Here is a 25,147-nt window from a genome sequence, read left to right on the forward strand (position 1 = left end):
AATTTCCTACCACACTAATAGATACTTAGATAAGAAATGTGAGCCAATGAGACCAACCAGAAAGCGCAAAGTGATAATCTGATCACTTCCCTCTCCCAAAGCAAAGGTGCTGTTTGTGAACAAGAACAGAGCTATTTATAGCTGCTCAACTTCAAGACAGTTATATTAATGTGGGTGATTAACACAAAGGCCACCATCAGGAAAAGAGCAATGAATACAAATGCTGTACTGTAATCAAACTTTGCAATGGTCGGTTCATTCTTTCTAATTTCATTGTTTCCACTAATAGGATCCATTTCCCCAAAATAGCCTTTTTAAGAATTAAATTTTAATGTGTATTCAAGGTTCCATTTATCTCAAGTATCACTGTCATAAAAATTTGGACAAATCAATAAACATTAACTTAATTAGCTGCTTTTATGGGGTGTAGCTCTAAAATTAAGATGAAACTAGTTTGTTACCTATGTGCTTAGATGTCATCTTTATAGTCTAGTACAATTATTCAAAGTGCAACGGAAGAATACTAAATACTATTTACAGAAAAATTCCTCTTGGTGATAGTTTAAAATGAATTATTTGGAATAACAATGGTGATTAATAATTATAACACTAATATGTAATATATTCTAGGTGTGCTGTGTACCAGGGATTCAGTTACCTAGCTCATTTAGTCCTCACGATAACTGTATTAAGTACAGATTAGGATCTTCTCCGCTCTTCCACTAAGAATGTAAGGCTCAGCAAGGTCATCAACTTGGCAAAGCCAGCCCCCGCTCTAAATCTGTCTTACCCCTGAGCCTATGCTCCTCACCACCAGGTCACTCCACCCCCCTAGCAGCTTCCCACCAGCCACCGACAGGTACAGACCCAAGGTCACCCACCTTTGACCTCCTGTGGGAGTACATACTCTCAGGTGGGTACTCAAGCCACGCCAGTACGTAACATACCCGCATCCTTCCAATCCCATCCCTACTGCTGACAGTTTCCCTAAGGTCCCATGCATACATCGAGCACCTGAATCCCTTTCTTTTTGCCTTTGTTTATATTTTCTCCACCTTCTCAAAATATTTTTCTATTCTTCTGACTTGATTCCCTGTCATTTACAAAGCTCTCCCTACCTGTTAAAAATTCACATGATTAGATTTCCTCCTCTGACATTCTAAATGCCACGCAAAATGGCAATTTACTCAAATTGGTGGTTGTATAAAGAACATTTTCCGATCGTTTTATATCTATCAATTTTATTTCCCATAAAATCCTGTGATCTCTTCAAAGATTACTGTTCCTCTGGTGGGTGCACAAATAATTAACAGCTAAACTGAAAACATACTTTAACTTGACAGTTTCCTTTTGCAATTGAATTGAAAGAATTAAATTATACTACAATGCTACTAAAAACTCTTAAAAACTGAGATATAATACAGTCAAAGGATTTAACAGATGAAAACGATTCTACTCTTAGCAGCTATCTGATTAAAATTCTTAGAAGACGTGTACAAGGCTTAAAGTTTTCTTATATACAAAGTAGTTCCTCAAACAATAATTTTATGAATTAGTAAATTGAAACATCAAAACTACTTCCTAAGTGACTAGGGAAATTTTAAGGGATTAACTAAGGCTGTTTGTGAAAACCAAACTAGAAATTCCCTCAGTACAGGCTGAAAGATCAGAATACTGTTTGATAATTGAACATACTTGATGATCAAGTGGCAGGCTGATAGCGAGCAATTTCAATACAAAAAAAGGAATGCCTCCTTTCTATTAAAGAAAACTCAAATTAGAAGTTTCCAGAAAACATCGTTTTGGATTATAATAAAAGTCAGTTCCACCACGTTGATACCATCATGGTACTTTTAGCTTTTGTTGTAAAAATAAAGATTCTTGAGCTTCCTTTTTGACATATGCCATGAAGAACGTTTTTTTCAGATGCTCTTGATATTCCTTCAAAACCGACACCATGTTGTAGATCTGTCTTGATTCAAATCTTGGATTTATCCACATTTATAACTTATCCACGTGGATAACTCCCACTTGGGCTCAAGGTCCTGCAAATGGTGGATGGCTGAATGTAAAGAAATGATCTATCCATCCTCCAGAACGCACGGAAGGACTGCCTGTCCCCTGGGACCAGATCAAGCCCTCCATCCATGACACACAGGCTACATTTTACCTCTGAGCTACCATATGACCCAGCAATCCCTCTTCTGGGTATCTATCTGAATAATTTGAAAACAGTTATTTGTAAAGGCCTATATATCCCTATGTCACTGCAGCATTATCCATAACCTGAGGGTCCTTCAACTGAGGACTGGATATGAAGATGTGCTACATATATACAATGAATAACACTAAGCCATAAAAAGTTGAAATATTGCCATTTGCGACAACTGGATGGACTGTGAGAGTACCGTGTGAAGTGAATTAAATCAGATGGAATAGGACAAGAACCATATGATTTCACTCATGTGGGATATAACATCAAAAGCAACAACAACAAAAAACAAACAAAACAAACTCATAGACACAGACAACAGAAGGGTGGTTACCCGAGGGAACAGGGTTAGGGAGGGATGAAGAAGATAAAGGGGGTCAAATATAGGGGACAGAAGAGACTAGACTTTGGGTAGTGAGCACACAATGAAACATACAGATGATGGATTATAGAATTATACACCCCAAACTTACATAATGTTATTAACCAATGTTACCCTAATAAATTTAACTTATAAAAAAGAGTTCCCAGAACCTGTAGTTCAGATAATGAGACAATCTTAGCAAAGCAAGCATCTGAAAGCTTGCTTTTCAGCAGCACCTGATGCCTTTCTTTGCATAAACCCTGTGGCACACAGAGCGGCCCACACACTATTATAGAGGGAGAATTTATACAATGGAAAAATGGAAAACCCACATCTATGGCTCTCAGCCTATTTCAAAAACATAAAGCCATTTAACATGGGTAAGATATCCAGGTTCCTGAAACTGCCTGAAAGAAACCTAGCATTACTCAGGTCTAATCACTGGGATGAAATATTCAACTTCTATGTTGTTTAATTTTCACAGAGAAATAGAAATACTATGAAACATTGGGTCTTGCTGCTACGTCTGCCCTTTGGAGCAGGTACCGAGTGTTTGGTATGTGCCAGGAACCGGGCTGAGTGTCAGGAAGGGAAGATGAAGAGACGTGTCTGCACCCTCAAGTGAGACAACCTAGCTGGGGCGATGAGCATAGCATAGTGAGAATCTCTAGATTACAACTATGAAGGAAGAGCTAGGGAAAAACAGATGGGGGAGAGTCAGGCAGACATCACTGCAGAGGGACATAGGAGCTGAGACACAGGAAGGACAGAAAAGGGCAAAGGGCGCTCCAGGTCAGGAAAGCAGTGGTGGCCACAGAGCCATGAACGTGCTAGGTGTGTGCCGAAGTAGCTGCAACCAGTTTACAAGGCACCTTTGTGCTAATTAGTAAAAGATGTCCCCTCTGGATGGATGTGAGAGGACTGCTTGTTGAGAGCAGGAAACAACTGTCTAGACCAGAGCCCTGCCTTCAGGATAGTCTAGAATATAACTGGAGCCTTGTTTACAGTAAGTCCTCACTGAACATTGTTGATAGGTTTATTGGAATTTTGGTGAAACGTATAATAAAACCAATATTTACCATAGGCTAATTGCTATAAATAAGAGTTAAGTTCCTGTGGCATCTCATCAACGTTATAACGAAACGACGTTCTTCGAGGACGTTATATGAGAAGTGACAAGGCTTGTGGTCAGCTGCAAAGGTTGCAAAAAGTTTTAAATTCAAGGCGAAGGAGTCTGAACTAGATTGCAGGCAATGAGAAATCACTGAGGTTGACAGTTCAGAAGTGACCTAATCAGGGCCATGTTTTTGAAAGGTAATTCTGTGGGCTACAGGGGGAATAGACTAGAGTTGGAGGAAAATGAAGTGAGAAAATCCAGTTAGTGACATCGCCTCAATCCAATGAGACGACCAACGTCTAGACCGTGGCAGTGGTCCCAACTGAGTAGAAAAAGAAGGGGATAAGTAATGGCACAAGAGATTGCAATAGGGACAAAGGACAGATTTAGTGAGAAATGGAAGACGCAGTGGTTGCCTTCGGAGTTCAAGATCCCAAAGGCAGTTGCATCCATGTGCTGAGGTTAAGATGGGGAATATTTAGGCTGGAATTTATGATTGGTAGTTGTCCTGGCCACAGCAAGGGGGTACAGCAGTATGACGGTTTTCAGCAATCAACCAGTGTTCAGTGACAGGAATATTGGACGATGAAATGATGAAAAAGTTGTGACAAATGCAACTGGACAGGAAGAAGAATTGTGGGAAATCCAGGCTTCGAGAGATGGGATACAAACCCCTATCTGCCACATAGTGAGAGACATGACAGACATGAATTAGATATTTCTGGGTGTCACCTCTTTAATCTGTCAAATGGGATTAATGATGTCTTCCTCATTGGGTTGATAGAAGGCAGTGGTAGGCCAACTGTGACCCCCGGGCCAGATCCAGGCTGCTGTCAAGCTGTACTGGAATTCAGCTAGGCCCATCTGTTTACGTGTTGTCTGGGGCTGTGTTCACACTACAACAGCAGAGTTGGGTGGTTGTGACAGAGATCTTATGGTCCACGAAGATGGAAATATTTACTATTTGGCCCTTTCCAGAAAATGTTTGCCGACGTCTGTTGTAAGGGTTCCTATGAAAATCCCCAAGCTCCATGGATGTCACACAGCAGATGCTCAATATAAATTCCTTCCCTTTGAGGAAGGTCATACTAGTTACTAAAGGGACTAGAAAATGTAGCCTTTACTTCACGACTGGGCTACAGGGAACAAGGTTCTTTTTTCCTCCAGGTTGTGAGGGGAGCAGTACTGCTAGAAAAGAACTGGTCTCAGAATCAGAAGACAATAAGAACATTTTGATGATATTAGGGAATCCGTTATAGCTACATGTTGCAGAGGACTTGGAAAACAGAAGCGAATGTCGTCTTGTGACAAAGCATCTGTTACTGTATCAGGTATTCAATTAACCACAGTCTCTTCCCCAGAGTCAGATTTCTGCTCAAAACAGAAGGCTCTGGGGATAGTGACAATTATTATGAGGAGTGAAAGCAAAACCAGCTTATTGGCACAGCCAGAGCTCACGGATTAAGGGAGGGCCCAGGGCATGTGAGGATTCAGATGGTTTCAAACGGAGAAGGAAAATACTATTTGATACCAATTTAAAGAGCCTAGAAAAAAACTCTACCTACCCTCAGACTCTGATCCTTTGGCTAAAAACAAATGGCATATATAAGTTAAAGACAAAATGAAATCCGGATTTTTTTGGTTTATTTACCTTCTCTAATGTGGACTCTTCACCACATTCAATGTCATCGAGATTTAAGTAATGTTATCTCCTGAAAAAAATTAGAACCAGGCTAAAGACAAATGTACAATCCAACTGGAGCCGAAGAAATCCAACAGAAAACCAGTAGTGTTTATGTACAGCATGGTGACTATAATTAGTATACAAATTGCTAAGAGAATAGATCTTAAAAGTCCTCAAAATAAGAAAAAAAATGTATGGTGATGGATGTTAACCAGACCTATTGAGGTGGTCATTTTGCAACATATACCAATATCGAATGCCTAGAACTAATGTAATAAGGTTGTATGTCAATCATACCTCAATAAAAAATTAGTTATCCAATGAAGTGTAACCAAAACATCCCTGATGAAGAGGGCTCTTGAAGGACACAACAGGGCCATATGTGAAGTGGGTTGGGGAACAGGGTTTCTTTTGCATCCTTTGGAAGGGCTGACTCAGGTGGTGGAGCTGAGAAGCAGGTGTGGACGGAAGAATAGGGGAAGGTGAGCCTCCTCAGACAGAGAGAAAAGAAGAGCTTGAAAAAGTAATGAAGATAATTTTTCATGTGGGCTGAGTTGCAATGAGAAAGGCATTAGGATATTTTCAAAGCACCCACCGCTGGCACTGCGGTGCCCTGTAGAACCATTTCGATACTGAAAATACCTGATGAGGCCATCTCACCGCAGCCAGAACAGAATGTCTGGTGAACAGCGGAAAACTGTCATCTCATCTTTCGGCTCAATTTTAGGCGTATGCATCCAAGTACAGCCGGGGAGGAACGTCATCAACGTCATGGCATATGCCAGAAAATTCAACAAAGGCAAGTGAATGCAGGACCCAAGACAATTTTTTCAATTATTATCATTATTATTATATATACAGTGAAGTGAACAATTCTGCCCACACAGATCTCTCAATGTAGCTTTCAGAAGACTTCTTTAGTGATAAACAGTAACAGTAGCCCTTAAAACCAGAAATCAGCCCCAAAAGGAACGGATGTAGCATGAAACCTCAGCGACATCTGCCTACTTCGAGGCATCTCTATGGACCCAGCAGGACTCCAGTTCTTATCTGGGACTGCAAGTGGCCTAATGAATGTGCCAGCTGTTGTGTTTCTGTGTTGTTGACTGTTCCTCCCCCGCCTTTGCCCTGCTCCTTCTACCTCCTGGCTGTCCAGAAGGAGCCGTGTGTGTGTTCTTCACATAACATGCCATGAGTTCAGTCTCCCAGGCAATGACGTAAAAGGACTTGGCTAGTCTGTGGAGGTTTAGCTTGGAGATAGGTTTTTTTTTTCTTTTCTTTTCTAAAATATATACTCCATGCAGACTAACTTCTAGATTGAAGCCTAGAAGAAATGGGGTATAAGAAAATAAAACAGGTAAGATAGAAAACATTGGGTTTGATGAAAATGTCTCAAACATTCTGTTCTTGAGCTCCAGTAGTCCGTTTCCCGATCAGTGTGTCTCTGCTTTCCCCAAAAGGCTGCCCTAAAAATGCACCACTCTTTGTCCACTTGGTCTCATTTGATCAGGGAGAGAAGGGTGAGAAAAGAGGAGGCGATTTATGTAAAGCTCACCTCCTCTTTTGCCATCGGTCCTGGTTTTACTGAGAATGGCCTGGTTAACGCCTTTTGTCCTAGACTAATTATTAACAACATTTCCTTTCACTCTTGAAAAGTGTCCTCTTTGGACAATAAACTATATGATCACCTGACATGTGAAGAGTTTTCTAAAAAAGAAATTATTTAAGACTCATGCACTTTTCATTTCCTCTTTGCTTCTTGGTTACATTTGAAGAGGACCAGTCTTCATTTTCAAGCAATTTTTCCATCTCTTTTGAAAAATCATTGGTTTCCATTAATATTAAAGGAAGACATTCAGATTCCTTTCAAGCTTGAGTTTTAAACCTCAATAAGCAATTATCATTTTGAAAGTAAAAAAGAAAAAGAAAAACTGAGTTCTTTCTACGTTATCTAATGTTATCACAAAACAGAGTACATTGGCAAGTATTGAAATAATCTGGCTTTGAAAAATCCATGTACACTACTTTGGTTATTAACAGATTTGTTTATTTCAAGTGAGAGACGTTCAACAGGGAATGATGTACTGTTTTAGGTAAGCATAAGTATTATGAAGGAATGGCCACAATATTTAACACTCCACTTTGGAAGACTCTAGAAAGTTTTGAATAATATTTTAGATTAAGTGCTTTATCATTATCTCCCATTTAAAAAAAAAAGAAGAAAAGAAATTCCAAATGCTAAGAGTTTATAAGGTCATTGCTATGGTGCATATGCCTGGACCTTGATGGCCTTTCCATATTATTTCCTTTTAAGCATTTATGTTCTCCAGTGGAATCTTGCCCTGAAAGTTTCATCTAATAATTGCAGGAAAGTACAGTCAGGTAACTTCTTTGATTCCTCAATGAGATTGTTAGTCATTGCCTCAGCCATATTTATTTATACTGTTACTGTTTAACTTACTTCCAAACATGTTAGAAAGTATGTGGGTCACCCTTGTAAACTATCAGTTAGTTGCCTTGGAATGGAACATGAGAAGATGCTCTTTCTAATGTCACTATTCTTTTCACTTTTACTAGTGCTTTTATATTTACAGAAATGCTTAGCATATAGAAGGAAATGAAATAATCTCTTACCAGAAAACCTGTTGAGATGCAAATGTTTGCTATGAATGTGAAATTAGCCAATTTATTGAATATTAAATATTCCTTTACAAAATATGAATATTTATTGAATGTTAACTATTACATACATTGACTCATCAGAATAAAAAGCTTTGGACAGTCCGTTTATTTTGATTCCTCTATACTTCCTCTTGTTCCACAAAAGAGGGAGCTTATTAGAAATGTATACACTAATAATTCAAATAAAATAACAATAAAAGAATTCAAAGCAAAAAATAGAACTAGAAGAAACATTTTAAATTATTTTATTATAGGGAATACTTCATTTTTTGCAAAATATTTTGAATAATTTTAATTAAAAATGACAATCTTACAATGTAAAATAGAATTGAATTTCATAAACAAAAATATGTGTTCATGATTAGAAAAATTTACCTCTCTGGCCTTAGAGAACATTGCCCCAAATTAAGAGTCATTCTTAACTCAGAGACTGTCTGTATATCCTTAATGAATTGACCATTCTGATGAAGAAAGACATTTCAAAATAATTAACAAAATTGATTCTAAAAGAATTACTGGAGCAAAAGTTCGTTTTTGATCAAAGCATGATTACATAGAAAAGCCTCCAGCTGCTAGTATATCGTTCACAAAGTAATTTTAGATTACAATAGATTTTTTTCCAGTTCTGGAATGGATTTAACATTGGTGGTTTTATTCTATTTGAGAATAACCTCAGAGTCTCATGACATTTAATAATCTGTAATGTGCTGAGGCATAAATCTGAATTCTGTACAATGTAAGATTGGTCTGTAGGAACTAGTAACTTTGACAGTGAGTGAGCTTCGCTGGCCTCATCCAATTTGGCTTTTTTCTCCTTATTGACATATATACCCGCTTTCATTAAATGTTCCTGTATTTTATAGGGGAGATTATATGGTATGGTAGAAATTGGTGAAGCTCTCTCAGGATACATCCCTCATTAAAAATATCCTATCCAGATGTGCTAAGAGTGACAAGCCTTTTAAGGTAGCAGTCAGCCTGGAAGTATTCTTGCCGACCGGCAGCCTAGTGGTCATTGAAATCCTTCCTACCTCTGCAGTGGAACAGAGAAGGATAAAGCTGTCCCCAGGCCGTGGCAGCATGTGGACATCACAGGCAAACTGTACTTCCTGTGTTTCTCAGCAGCATTCAGCCCTTCAGCCGTCTTACTCTTTCCTCGCATCTCCTGAAATGCAAGTGGATGATGACTTTAGAGTTTCCAATCAGAACTTTGAAGGCCTGGAGGAGAAGGACACTTCTCTGTGATTGCTACCGTGTTTCCCTGAAAATAAGACCGGGTCGCATATTATTTTTTGCTCCAAAAGACGCATTAGAACTGATGGTCCGGCCAGGTCTTATTTTCGGGGAAACACGGTACCTATACTAGCTTTGTTCGTGTGTGTGTGTGTGTATGTGTGGGTGTGTTACCTCTTACTCATACACACTGCGCCTCTCCATTAGAGCATATTCTAACAACCCACCTGCACAAAACTGCAATGACCTTCAACCTATATTTGGTAATCTAGGCTACATGTAACCTTGTCATCCAAATACGACAGCGCGTTCAGAATATAAATTTTTGTGATAACCTGATCAGGCAGAAGTCCTGGGGACTGCTCATACGATCTAAGAAGAGCAGGAAAAAATATTTTTTTGAGTCTGCCAGGATTTTGTTTCGGGGGGACGCGCAAAGTCATGGCCAGCCTGGATTTCATGCTTTTACTTGTGTCGTGAGTCACTTCTGAGACAACCACCAGTGGTGAAAATACCACTTTAAATTTAAACAGCTTTCTGGCCCCCACCATAGCAGTACCAAGGACAGCCAAGGAATCCCGCCCAGCTCCGACTGGGGTTACTTGGTGGTGGTGCCCTTTGCTGAACAAACCTCAGGATACCTGCACATGAGTGAAAGAACTCCCACCTTCTAATCGCTGTTTTATCTCTAATTGATGTAAAACCTAGAGTGCGACTTTGGATAGTGGAGTGCAGTTGTTTTAATCTGGTGGCACCTAAATTAAATCCTCAACTAAATGTGTGCCTCAAATTAGATATAAAAAAAAAATCAAATTTTAGTTTAATTCTTAGAATCACCTCTGTCTTTGGCAATGCTTTGTATAGAGGTTATGTAACTCGTACATACACTGGTGTCCGAGCATATAGTTTCAACCAGAATTTCGTTGAATTGAAAAATAATTCAGTGCCACTAAGTATAATGTATAGCAACAGATTTGTGCTGTGATATATTAGAGATATTTCATTCATATAATGGTAATTTCCACTTTGGGAAACTAGCAAGAGGTCCTGTGTAATATCCTTAAGGTAACCAACCTGTTCCATTCTGGTGCAGTTTTTAGTTGAGAGGCAGAAAAACATTGGTAGGCAATCTTGTTTTTTAAAAGGTGATAATTTGTTATGCCACAGATGGAATGAACTACAAATGCAATGAAAGGAAATATGAAGTAGTAGGCTAGAATCTAGTATAACATGAATTTGCTATTACATACTTGCTATGTAAAAAAGCCAGCACATTTTATTATATTTCTTAAATGAGTTCTGCAGGTGTGAAAATTGTTGTATTATATAAGTAAAGTAACTGCATTATGAGTATATTAAAATTCAAAGCAGAAATCTGTTTGAGCACTGGTCTTAATTTTTCAAACTCTAGCTCAGGAGCCATTATAAATATTTTAAATTGCATGGGGTGTTTACAAAGTGCTAATCACACACACTTTTTTTTTTCCAAAGTGCTGCATATACATTATGCATGAGGTACCTGAAAGGGTAGCAGACTGTTTTGATAGGCATATTTGAACAATACATCAGGTACGGTTCTGCGCTTAAAGAAATATTACATTACAATTAAAAAAATTGTCTTGGGTCCTGCATTCACCTGTCTTTGTTGAATTTTCCGCATATACCATGACGTTGATGACTTTCTTCCCCGGCTGCACTTGGATGCATACGCCTAAAATTGAATCTGAAAACTAGATGACAGGTTTCTGCTGTTTACCAGACATTCTGTTCATTCTGTTCTGGCTGCGATGAGGTGGCCTCACCAGGTACTTTTAGTATCGAAATGGTTCTACAGGGCACCATTGGAGTACTGCTGGGTCCACAGACATCCTTCGACATAGGGAGATTTCGCTGAGGGCTCACACTGCATGTTCCTTTTGGGGCCTATTTCTGGTTTTAATGGCTACTGTTATTGCTTATTACTAAAAAAGTCTTCTGAAAGCTACACTGAGAGATCTGTGTGGGCAGAATTGTTCACTTCACTGTATATATAATAATAATGACAATTATATATATATGCACACACATACACACATAACGTGAAAGTTCTGCTTCTGGACTAAAAGGAGATCATTTATGGCTCTGTCCCAACACCTTTCTTTTTTCATTCAAAACATTAGAATAACTGATCCATAAGCCATAAATAGAATAAGAATGTTATGCATTCTGTTCCCCTGGAGGAGTACACAGGAGTTCTTGTTTGATTTGGATTCATTTTCACTTCACTATTTCCGTGACTTGGAAGGCAAACACTGTAATTCGGCTAGAGGAGGGAGTGTGGTTCTCAAGGAGTCCTCACCGGTAGGGCACCCAGGCAGACACCACCCCTGGGAAACTCATGGCTTTGACCTTTGGCTCTCCTGAGGGTTGCAGTTCCAGGGACAGAGGCTGGACCTCTGCCACCATCAGCTTCCCTCTCGATCCAAGGATGACTAAGGTCTCCTGACCCTCTTCATGCTTGCTTTAGGTGCCATGCCGTGCCATGCCAATGGTGACGGTCACGTGGGTGGCTGTGGAGGTAATGAGCTAGGGGCAGGACACACGGTGATCTCCTTCCTCCGTCCCATGCGTTTTCCATGGGAGCAATGCCCCTGCAAGGGGAGAAAACGGCCTCTTGTGGGGAGGGCCAAAAACAATCTTAGATGTTACAAGAGTTTGTAGCCCTCCAAATGCCGCCCTACCTGACAAAATCTTATTCCTTAGTATTTCTTTTCTCTCTTTAGGGAGAATTCAAATTTAATTTTTCTCCTTAGGGGGCTATTCATGAAAAAACGTTGAGAAAAAATTCTCCAATCAATCATTGTCCCTCTCATGAGGGAAGGAGGGGTCAGTGAGGGTGGGAGGAAAAGGGAGGAGGAGAGAATAGGGAAAAAACGGATGAGGATGAGAGAGGAGTCCTTGGGTAAATAAGTGTTAGCTATGGATAAGTAGTGAAATGGAGGAGAAGGAAGCAGATAATAAATAGTGCCCCCCACCGACCCTGGATCCTGCCCAACAGGGTTTCCAGGGATCTCACTGTATCGGTTCCTGTGAACAGAAATGTCTTCCTGCAGATTTGCCTCCCGCTGTGCTGATCCAATAAGGGCTGCTTCCACTCGAGATGAGCCTCTTGGCTGGCAATGTTCTTCACGCCACGTCCACTTATGTGCCAGGTTGAGGCTCGCCTCAGAAGGCTCAGCCGTTCCTCACTGGGTTTGCCTGAAGACTGGTTGACTTCCTTTGTCCTTGACCTTCTTCAGAGCTCCAGAATGAGAGCCGGACTGTACTGAGGAGTCCATCTAGTTCCTTTCGGCTCTCAGGCGGGCTTTGCCCTTCCTGGTCATTGTTTCCTTCCAAAGGCTCCTGATACCGCATGACATGGCACCCATTCCCTTAAATGCTTTCAAACACCTCTTAACGGAAGTCACTGTATGTAATTTTTAAAGAGGAATAGCTACTGCAGTTCCTCTGGGAAGAGGCCAAAGAAAAGAGAAAAAAATGTTTCCAATCCAAGGGCTGACTAAATTGCCCTGGGTTGGAAAAGGTACAAGATCAAGTCAGATTCCAATTCACTGCCCAGGAAACTGGCAGCCAGTTAAACCCATTGCCTCCCCAGCACGTTCTTAGGAAAGGCATACCAGAGCCAGCATGCCACGTCATGGTAACCCAGCGATTAGTGCCAGCCAGCCCTAGGACCCGTGGGGTGGGCCCCACATTCACAAGTAGCCTCATGTGTAAACTTTATACACTATCTCTACTAAGGGTATATATACAGTCACCAAGCTACACTGACGAGATTGAAAGAAGACTGTCTATCACACAGATATAAACTTGCGTTGCATTACCAGATCACACCATGCCACAGAATACTATGAAACAATCATTTCTATTAGCCCTGTCATTATTTTGTGAAAAATACAATTATATTTCATGGTATATAGTGTGTGTGTGTGTGTGTGTGTGTGTGTGTGTGTGTGTGTAAGAATGTTATTTTGTTAAATATAGACATTTCAAATATACCACACTTTTAAACTCCATTTTGGCATTGCTTTTCACTTACTCATAACAGAAAGTCACAGAAGTGACACCAAAAAGCATGCTCTGTAAGAGCAAAATTGTTATTGTCAAGATCACACCCAAGGACAAAGTGTGACAGGTCACTCGGCCTTGCAATAACTTTGTGTATCATCCTGAATGCACAAGCATAGGCTGAAGAATTATTACTTGATTGATTATTGAGTATTTATTCCATGTTAATAAATAGCTCTTTTCACTCACTGCGGAATATTTGATAGAAAAGGTCAAGTTTTTCCTTCTCTACTAGGGATTTGGCAAATAATCTCATAACTTTTATACTTTATTACAGAAATATTATAGATAAATTATAAAACGCAGAACCACCAAAATATTTTCAAGGATGTGAAATCCCTGTTTAAACTAAGAGAATATTTTTTAAAGTCTGGAGAGAAGGAAGTGTCTTTCTACATGATTACGTTAATGTGCGTAGTACACACAAACCATTGTATGTATGTTCAACTGAGTTCCGAAACTAAATAAGCAATAAATGGAAAAGGCAACATAAACAGATGTTATCCTCCAATGAGCTCTTACCTCCTAAGCAAGTTAGGAAAACCTGTAGATAACAAGCGTGGCTTCATAGCATAGTAGGACCGCGATGTGACCATACTATTAATAGTGAAGGTGGACAATCAGCCTATTGCAGCTTTAACAAAATTAAGTGTTCCTATGTTGTGAGAGTGCTATTCACACAAACCTAACACTTGCACTCCCCTCACCAAGAATTATTCCAGAGAAATAACAAGTTACAGGACTTGAGAAGAGTACAGGAAAAGGTAGTGGTTTACATAAGACATCATACAGAGCTGTTTTTAAAAGGTTCCAAACCCCAGACAAATGAACAATACTTTCACTAAACTACTATGTAATCAAATGTAAATGATTTCCATAATATTTCACCATTCAAACAGAGAGGAAAACGCAGACACTTAAATAAACAAACACAAATCCTTTATGAAAATTCAGTAAAGAACCTACTTAGTTTAGTCAAGTTTCGTTTAGCTTAATAGTTTGGAAAAAATTATTAATAACTACATAAAAATTTCCAAACCAATATCCTTAGCTGCTTGGTATAGTTTATAGGTAGATACCTTATTTGTGTATACATAAGTTGAAGGAAGTTTAAATAATCTGATGCATAGGGGTATATAATGGTATATTGTAATAAGCCATTGTCAATATTACCTTCTTAGACATCAAGAGATCACTGCTTCAGCATTATTCACAGTGGCCAAGACACGGAAACAACCCAAGTGTTCTTCAATAGATGATTGGATAAAGATGTGCTACATATATACAATGGAATATTACTCGGCCTTAAGAAAAGATGAAATACTGCCATTTGCAAGGATGAAATGGATTCATCCATACAACATGGATGACTCTTCAGATTATCATGCTAAGTGAAACAAGTCACACAGAAAAAGTTGAGAACATAAGACTTCACTCGTATGTAGGATATAAAACTGAAAGCAACAAACAACCAAAAAATCATAGATACAGACAACAGTTTAGTGGTTACCAGAGGGTAAGGGGGGTGGTAGAAGAGGGCAAAGGGGGTCAAAATATATGGTGATGGAAGGAGAACTGACTCTGGGTGGTGAACACACAGTATGATATATAAATGATGTACTATTGAATTTTACACTTGAATCCTATATAATTTTACTAACCAATGTCACTCCAATGAATTTAATAAAGAGAAAAAAGAGAGAGAAAAAAAGATAGAAAATACTAGGCTATTGTAGAAAATTCTAATTGTCTTCAGAAGTAGATTTTAAGCAACTACCAAGTAACACATAGTTCTTTGCAAATGAAATAAAAATAATTCGGAGAGAGGGAGGGAGGGAGAGAGGGAGGGAGAGAGGGAGAGAGGGAGAGAGAGAGAGAGAAAGAGAGAAAGAAAGAGAGAGAGAGAGAGAGAGAGAGAGAGAGCTGCTTCTTTTAAAATTTAGGGATTAAATAAACTCCCTCATCTAGGAAATCAAATTATTGGCCCTATTCCATCCTTACCAGAAATTCTTCAGAAAAATATGTTTATATGAATATGTTTTAAAATATTTCCTGTAACAGTTATTCATTTTAGATATGTGTTAATAATGTTGTTATAAGCAAATAAACCACATTAACCTTTCAAATTTTCTTCGATTTAGCTGCTTATTTTTATATACTATTTGGCGAACTCCTTCTGGAGCATGTGGTGGAGCAATGATTTATTCCTCCATTGCATAAAGGCTTGAAAGAGTTAATTTAACACCCAAACTACTCTCTTAAATCCAGAGTTTAAATCATTCGTCTTCAAAATTCACTCCAGATTTTTAGGAGTAACTCAAAAACATAACTAAACCCTTGACATTGGAAAAGAGCAGTTTGGTTTTCTCAAACCAAACCCCACAAATGTAGCAAACCCCACATCTATTTCTTTCTTAACAGGTAAAAACACAAGTAAACAAATTATTCGTAACCACAAAAAGGCCTAGTTGAAATTTTCTATTTGCAACAACATGTACATTTCCTCATTATGTACAACACAAATACCATTTATTTCATTTAGTTCCACGTCTTAGCCGGAAAGTAAAATGCCTTTAGAAGTAAACAAGGTGCCAAACCAGAATATCACGTAGCGTAAGAAGCAGCTTTACGAGCATCTACGTTTAGGTGATTATTTACATTATTTATTTGTCATAGATTATTATGCAGAATCTTAATTTTGAATAAAAAGGTCCATATGGTATTGTATTTCTGTAATCTTTACTGTTTAGAAGACAAGATAATAGAAAAAAACTGTAATTTAAAGAATTAATATGATGACACACTCTTTTCTCTATTTCATGTTCCATTTTCATCTAATATGCACAAAACATCAAAACTACGCTTCTGCAGCTAAAGATGACTTTTTTGATTTTTTACTTATAATATATACTGCAATATAGCTCTAAATATATGGGATAAAAATAGTTTAGAGCAAACCCTCAGAGCTCTAAATAAAATTAGATAAACAGAATCATGCAGTTGAATTAAATACTGAAATTACTGGCAAAAAAATCTACTCAGAGAGTTGGATATAGGCAGGCACAATGGAAACATATGAATTTATGTAGCTTCATTTTAAGCAAACACTTTATGAACTCGCACATACGGTGATACCTCAATTGTGGAAAACATTATACCCCAATAGTCAGACACATCGTTATCAGAGTACAGCTCACAAGGAGATGCATCTGGACACTGACCCATTCTTTACACAGCTTAATGGGATAGCCCCTTGCTCACATGTGGGGCCCCAGCCCTCTGAGCTACAAGGGGTCACACTCTAGTTCCTTTCCCTGCACCTTTAGAGAACCAGTCCAGGAGGCACCCCTTCCACTCTTGATGACAACACCTTGCTTTTACTCAGGATGGAGCCCAGGCCCCAGCCTTCTGCAAGACTCCAGTGCCTGATGGATCTGAGCGAGGGCTTTCTCCTCGGCCTCTAAGTTACCAACACCACACAGCAGGAGGAACCAGACCTCCTCCTTCCTCCCTGGTCCGGGCCTGTTCCTACACAACAGTCTCTATAAAAGAGTGATGCCATTTGATGCCATTACACAGGCAGAATAACTGTACGTAACTACATAAGACTTTTGGAAGGGACTTTTCACTGTCTCTGGAGCCACATTTTGTTCTGTCTTACCCAAACATCTCACACGAAGACAACTGCACTCCCTGGAATGCAGGCAACTCATTTTCAGACCGCGCAGAGCAAAGCAACGCCACGCTTTCCTTACCTTGGCCGCCACGGAGGAGTTGGGTTTCTCCAGCAAGTCCCACAGCTTCTTCCTTTTCTCAGGACAGCAGGTGTTATCGAACTCTTCTCCCTCCCGCTCCCGCATGGTCTCTGCCTCCCGCCTCAGTTCTTCGTTCATTTGCTCCTTCTTTTGATGATACCTGGCTTGGCAACAGGACTCTAGGTAGATTTCATCAATGCCCCAGTAATCCAGCTCTTGGCCGAAAGAGAGAGCACACATTTCTTCCATCATGTGGAGTTTTCCTGTCCGGTAGAAATTTAGGATGGACGTGAAGGCGCCTGGATGCCGATCAAAGAAATACTCGTTCTCGCTGAGGTTGTAGTCGTCGCACACCTCCAGCAGGCTCTCGTGGGTGTTGCAGTCACGGAGCTTCCCCAGACGTGTCCTGGGCAGCCGGTCCAGCGTTCTCCACAGGACCTCGTGGTTCAGGCCCCCCACGTTGATTTTCACTCTCCGTGAGCACGTTTTGCTCCGAATAATGTCCACAGGTTCCGGTGGAAGAGAAAGTGTGGATCTTGAAGTCTTTCGGTTTAAGCCAGGGGGAGCCTTTTCTGCCATTGTGAACGGGACACGGCTGCAGAGCCAGAGTCTTCAAAAGAAGGAGCCGTTGGAAGGTCAGCTACAGCGATGTCCCTCGGAGGCAGGCATTTCCACGGACACACTGGGGGCAGAAAAGCCACAACCATTTGGTTACTTGTGTTTTTCCTAAAGCATTTTCCGGTGCTACGGGGTCGCTCTGTTGTTCATGCAAAACCGGGAGGTACATGTTAATTACTGTGCATTTATGGAGATGTAAACGTTTGCCTTAGGATAGAAGAGAGGAGGAAAAGACAACACAGTGTACTACACAGAAGAGGCTGGGTATTCACTTTCATCCATCTATAGCTGACAACTCCCACGTTTGTCACCAGAGTCTTTCCCAAGCTCTAGACTCAAATATCCATGTGATGATCAACTCTTCCTAGATAAACCACAGACACCTTAAACTAAACTGAGCACACCTCCAACTTGTCCAACCAGTTCCTGTTCCTTCTCCACCTCAGATTTATGACCCCCCCACACATCCCCATGCCCAGCCCCCCAAGCTAAAACTCTTGAGAGATCCTGATCCATCCGTCCTCATCCAAATAAGCACCAATTCCACCTCTTAAACATATTTAAACTCTCCGCCAGCTTTCCCCAGGCCCTGTTACCCCTGAACCATGATGCTGGTTCAAACCCTCTGCATCTCTCGCCTGTATTTCCACGAAACCTCTTACACTGGATCCCAAATTCTGGTTTTGTCTACCTACAACCCATTTTCCACACAGCTACTAGAATGATCTCTGAAGATTCAAACTTGACCTCGCCATGCTTTTAAACCCTACAAAGGCTCATCTTACTGGCAGTATAAAGTCCAGTCAGCCCTACTTGAATTGGCCGACCTCTCCACCCTCACCTCTCCTCTCTCCCTCATCACTGTAATTCCAGCCACCCCAGACTACACGTATTATTCTGTCTCAAGCTTCTGGCCTTTCTTCATGCTGTGTCCTGGGAGGGCCTCCACCCTTCCCACTTTCTTTTGACTAACTGCTGCTTGTTCTTCAAGACTCAACTCAGACACCACCTCCTCCATAAAACCCTCTATGATGCCCCTCCCTTAGGAACATGAAACCCCCTGTGAATGTCTCTTCTATTTCAGCATAGCACAGCAATAACCCTTTTCCCACAGGATTCTAGGTACTCTTGGAGACAAAGATTATCTTCTCTGTTATTATATCCTCATCACTGAGCACAGCGCTTACATATCATGAGGGTTTAATAAATGTTAAATAATGAATCAATTCTTTGTTTTCCAGAAGAAAGCTAACAAAAGATCTAGTAGAGCTAATATTTATGGCCAGAAAAATGCATACCTGGGTTATTTGGATCACGATGTATCTATGTTTATGTTGTGTGTATATGTTTGTGTGGATATAGCATGTCAGAATGTGTGTGTGTGTGTGTGTGTGTGTATGTGTTTGCATTCTTTTGCTCCACAGCTACTTCTCCTATGTATTAATTCCTTAAAATATTACTGTTCTGGTACTCACACTTGTTGATCTAATATTCCTTATTCTTATCTGCAGCAGCAAGTATCTTCTTATGAGATCCTCCCCTATAATGTTTTCCCAGAAATTCACAGAGCTTCAAGCAATGCATCTAAAATACCACTTTTAATGCAAAACACCATTTTTTTCACAAGTCGATGGTTTATACCAAAGGGGAAAGCTTTTAGATTTAAGAAGTCCTTATAATTAGAACTCTCTTTTAAGATACACACCAATTTATGCATATCTCTGGTTTCTCCACTCCCGTAAGTTAAATTTATTTCTCCCTATGGAAGCCAAGTATCCTCTGAAATGAAAATAAGTCAAATTTATGAGAAAAATATAGATGGACTATGTAAGAACTATTTCAAATATAACCCTTAAATTGGGAGTTTTTTCAACGACATAGTCACAGAAATATTTTAAGCACATGCACACACACTCTTATTACAGACAAAAATGCTTATTTTCACAAAATAAAGAAGAGTTAAAATAATTGGGTAACTTAAGTTCTCTGATCCTCAATTTCTTAATCTGCAAAATGAGGGCAATTGTATCTACGTCACATGATGATTAAATGAGATAGTTTATGTGAAGTGCTCGCCACCGGGAGGTATAGCTGAATAGAGTCGGAAAATTCATATTTCTCCGTTAAGTGTGGTTTCCAATTACTGAAAGAAAACTAAGATTAAAAGCTATACTAGTGTCTACTAAATAAATGCTAGCATTAAATTTTTTCTTTATGCATACATTCTATCTTCTGAAGTGGATTATAAGCTTAGAAGGCCAAGAATTGTTGGTCCCAGCTTTTCTTTACTGAGCACTGTACGTACACACGACAGGTACCGCATAGCATGTATCTTTGACGCTGCTGATGACCATGTCCAACTTTTATATTCAGGTGACAATGGACTATATATATATATATATATATATATATATACATATATATATATATATATATATATAAGCAAAATTGAGCGTCAATATTAGGATCAGGCAAAACTGCTGAAAATATTAGCAATGTGGCAACTTTCCAGTAATGAATCTGACTGTCTCTTCTCCATGAAATAACTTTGTTGTAGGTGCAATAACATCTCGGCAATCTATACAGATTACGTGAACAGTCCACATGAAGAATAAGCAGGAAGGCTAATCCATTTTTAACTTGGCTACAAATAAACACAAAATGAATTTACTCTTTGGGGAATATCATATTTTCTACTAATGTGAAGAACAGAAACGGTTTTTGAACTGATTATAATATCAGATAAGAGGTTTTTCCAGAGAAAAAGCAAGAGCGAATTCCAATGTGACACCAACATCTCATGTTTGCAGTCAAGGGCTTCGAGTGACTTGCTTTCTTGTAAGAAGTTACTACTAAAAGCATAAATGCTATCTCACAGTCACCGGTAGGTCAACCTCTGTCTTAAAAAATCTCACACTCATGACTTAGAATTTTCTTTTTTGTAGAGTGTGTGTCTCAAGTGAAGAGAGGTCATAAGAGTTAAATTTCAAAATATCTTCTTTACTGATCAAGAACTTTCTATTATAAGAAGTCCAGTGTTGATTACAAATCCCACAATAAAAGACGGACGGAAATTCAATGCCCTTCCTTCAAAGCAAGGGTAGAGAAATTTAGGAGGAGAGAATGTGGTCTGTTCATCTGATTTGCGTAAGTCTTAAAGATGGTCTGTTCTGTTTATTGTTACTATGGCTAAAAGTGTTTTATTCTCCTTTGGCAGAATGTTCTGCTTGTTACCCGATGAGGAATGGAGGCTCAAAGACGTAAGTTCTTGAGCAGTTAAAGAGCTGTGAACAGTGTTCAGAGAGTTAATTGAGCTTTCGGGATAGTTGTGGAAAACAAGGGTCACATATGAAAGCCCATAATTCAAGTAACCCCTGATCAGCAGGATCTCTGAAACTCACTGGGCCTTTCTGTCAGCCTGCCTGCCTGTCATTCTCCCGTCTCTCTCTTCCTTTGTGGTTTCTCTCTCCCACTTTCCCCGTCTCTATTTCCCCTCACACTGCTTATCTTTCTTCCGTTCCTCTCCCTCTCTTTCCTAGCGTGCTCCCTAGATCTTCCTATCCTCACGGCCTCTTAACCAACCACAAAACCAAACTCTACATTTTCAAACTTGTACATACATCCTTATTGTGAAAACCTCTTGAGCTGAAAAGACCACGTCTCTCTCCAGAAGAGAAAATGCACTTAAACTGAGTTGTTTCTATAAAGAAACCTCATAAGAGAGGTTTTATGAGATTGCAAAATGGGGCTCTGCTCTGAGACTCAAGACCCCAGGTCCGGTTGGGCTGACCTTCTGTATCCATCACCTTTTTGATTGGACTTCAGTTCCTTCATCCATGAAACAATGGCATTTCCAAGCCTACAATTCTTTAATTTCCTAGAACAACTGCTGAATTTCTGCCTCCCTATGATTCTGCGGCCTTACCACCTTCCCCTCCAATCACAATCCTTGTTTAGAGAGAAATAAACATCATCAAACTACTTCAGAGTCCATGAAAACATTCTTTCATGTCTAGTTTCTCAAGAAAAGGTGTTCATATTTCATTTCAAGAGCCCTTTAATATTTACCAGAGCTTGAAACAGGTTACATTTAGAACCATCAAAGTTTCATTTCTTTTATTTAGTGTTTAGTTGCTTTTCTATATTTTAACTTTTCATTTGTAATCTATGTTCTTTTCTGGCATACTAATATCGTTTTTAACAATGAATCCGTTGGTTCCTGCTGCGTTAGGTTTGGTGTCTTGCCACTCTTGAGAGCTTGCAAAATTTATGTTTTTAATTTTAGTAATTAAACTGGATACAATGCTATGTTTTCTCACATATTGTTTTATAAGTGAAATTATATCTATCATAATAATTTTATCCCATAAGAATTAATCATGTAATTGAATTTAGTATATAAGTACAATATAAAATGTAATAATTCAATGCTTAAACTGTGTAGATGTTACGCAACTGTGTAGAATTTATATACATATAGTTATAAATGGAATGCACATTTTTATGCCAAGGGCAAAATCTCAGTGAATCTTTTGTCAGTTTGATTTACTTCACCTCCTCCGATCAATTAAAAGTCAAGCTTGCAACAGTCAGTAGACCAGTGCAAATGTACTTAAACATCCTTTCATTAGTGTGTTAGAGATAAAAGCGACTCCTTAAACAATAAACAACAACAAACATTCTCGTTTTGCACAGCTGCACCGTGCTCCTACCAGCAGCATGAAATTATGCTGCCACCCATTGAGGGCCAAACCTGACAAAACATAACTCTCTGATCCTGGCATCATAATTAAAGCTTGAGACTGCAGGTTTGAAAGGGGAGTGGGGCTTACTGTAGTCTCAAACCTACTACGACGATGTCACATACTTGACACTTCCTTAGTGTAGTAAGGCAGGATAAGTCCCATGTGTGATTCTGTGAAGATGAAAAGCAAATCTTTCTAAAGATCTAAGTGATGTTTAACATTTCATTTCTGTGTTGCTGGTACATGCTGAACAGGCATTTGCAAACAAGCAGCTCTGAGACCTTTAAGTCTTTAAGTTACTCTATGTATAGCTCTAAAGCATTTTCTTAAATTTTCATGGATAGTATTAGGTAGTAAACGCATCTTTTCTTATAACAGCTATTTCTGTTTCAGAGAGCCACATATCTATTTGCAGCAGATATGTGGAGAGAAAGGCATCATGACTGTTAGTTGAAAATATAATCATTTGTTTGTCGTGTTCTTTTGTTGTTTTCAGTTTTATATACCACATATCAGTGAAATCATATGGTTCTCTTTTCCTGTCTGACTTACTTCGTTTAGCATTATAATCTCAGAATCCATTCATGTTGTCACAAATGGTACTATTTCATCTTTTCTTATGACGGAATAGTATTCCACTGTGTATATATACCACGTCTTCTTTATCCAATCATCTATCGAAGGACACTTTGGTTGTTTCCATGTCTTGGCCACCGTAAATAAAGCTGCAATGAACACTGAAGCACATATGTCTTTATGGATAAATGTTTTCAGATTTTTTGGGTAGGTACCCAGGAGAGGGATCGCTGGGCCGTATGGTAATTCTATTCTTAATTTTTTATAAAACTGAAAACCACGAAAGAACAAGACAAACAAATGAAGAAGCAAAAACTCATAGACACAGACAATAGTTTAGTGGTTACTAGAGGGTAAAGGGGGAGGGGGGTGGGAGATGAGGGTAAAAGGGATCAAATATATGGTGATGGAAGGAGAACTGACTCTGGGTGGTGAACACACAGTGTGATATATAGATGATGTGTTACAGAATTGTACACCTGAAATCTATATAACTTTACTAACAATTGTCACTCCAATAAACTTTAATTTAAAAAAATTAAAAAAATATATATATATATATCATTCCTAAAATTTTTTTTAGTACTCACTGAACTTTTGAAAAGCACCTCCAGAATTTACTAACAAAAAACAACAAAAAAAAAAACTCAAACAAAAAACAAAAAACAATAAAATTACAGCAAGTTAAAAACAAAACAGATTTATTTGAGAAAGATAGATAGTATTCGAAAGTAAGGTTTTGGAAGCTTTCAGCTATCCTAAGATATTCAACCAACCTGCTCAATTACTTTAGAACCTGGCAGAAATGTTAATGAATTTCATACTATTGGGTTTTTTTTAATATGCTAAGTTCTAGTAATAACTGAGACACTGTCCTTGTTCTCAGAAAGGTGGAAGGCGGCATTTCTTTTCTGCAAAGGCTGCTAATATCAATATGTTCCTCGATTTTAGCACAACTGTTTACGCCTTAGTTTAAAAAAAAAAACACAGGACTTTATCCTTGATATAACCGATGCTTTTTTTAGATACACTCAAACAAAATCCTAAAAGCTTTGCTTTCAGTGGTCAAAGGAAGCACTGCGTTGCAGTAAGAAGGGGGAAAGACAAGTAGTAAGTAGAATATGTAATACGAGTATCTGTCAATATCATAGATGTCTCCGAATAACCAAGTTTATAAATAAACCATTGTATTTAGACACAGAATTTGATTTTTCTTCATCAGAATAGAGAACTATTTAAAGAATTAGATCATACATATAGTATACGTTTGCTATAATTAGAGAGTAAAACACTAGGTTTGCCTTTAGAAAAATGACCTTTTCTAAGACATAGCCAACAAATAAATCTCAACTCTGAAAAATATAATACTGGTGTTAGAATGCATCTTAGACCTTTTATAAACTACAAGGCATAGTCGTGACTGGACATTTTCAGTCTGTTTCAAAACACACACAAAAAGGCTCAAACTTTTATATGAGTATTCAGTCATTCAGCTGGTAGATTTTCTATTATGATGAGGTAAAAGTGCCCTTTATGTTAGAACCCAAGATGTATTTTTTAAAATGTCTCCTTTTACAAAAGTCTTCCCAGAGTCACACTGGAATGAAAGGGATAAATAAAGATGAAAAGTGATGAGAAAAATAAAAAAGGCAACCAACAGAGAAACTATTGGTGCCACTGAAAGGAAAAGGAAGTAAGTCTGGGCCACCCTGTAATGCCCTGATTAAAAAAAAAAAATCATAAACTTTAGTTGTTACTTGGTGTTCTATGTGGATAATAAATCTTCTATTTGCATAATTGATTTAAATTTCATATTCCTTTTGGGTGTCTGGCATAAGTAAGATTAGGTCTCTATGAAACCAAGCAGAAACTGTTCATGACGTTTGAATAGCATTTGGAGATTTTATTAGGTTTCTTCCAACAAAATTCGCTTTTAGATCATGTAATGATTGGTCTGGAATGTTCAGTGGTAAGATTCTTGACAAGGGATGTTTCCCTGTTGGGCTCCATTTTATAGTGAAAATACACTTTCCAATTACATTCTGGTCTCTTAA

The 25,147-nt window shown here is 38.8% G+C and overlaps 1 protein-coding gene across 1 annotated transcript in view; it reads right to left on the reverse strand.

Annotated features, from left to right (window-relative positions):
• Positions 1-25,147, reverse strand: part of KCNB2 (potassium voltage-gated channel subfamily B member 2) — a 354,729-nt gene that overhangs the window by 310,345 nt on the left and 19,237 nt on the right. The window contains exon 2 of the mRNA XM_033125728.1: positions 17,155-17,836. Within this exon, the coding sequence (XP_032981619.1) occupies positions 17,155-17,733 (579 nt within the window). The 5' untranslated portion in view covers positions 17,734-17,836. The remainder of the gene's footprint in view (positions 1-17,154; positions 17,837-25,147) is intronic.

The sequence above is a fragment of the Rhinolophus ferrumequinum genome, chromosome 14 (assembly GCF_004115265.2).
Source record: "Rhinolophus ferrumequinum isolate MPI-CBG mRhiFer1 chromosome 14, mRhiFer1_v1.p, whole genome shotgun sequence".
NCBI lineage: Eukaryota > Metazoa > Chordata > Mammalia > Chiroptera > Rhinolophidae > Rhinolophus > Rhinolophus ferrumequinum.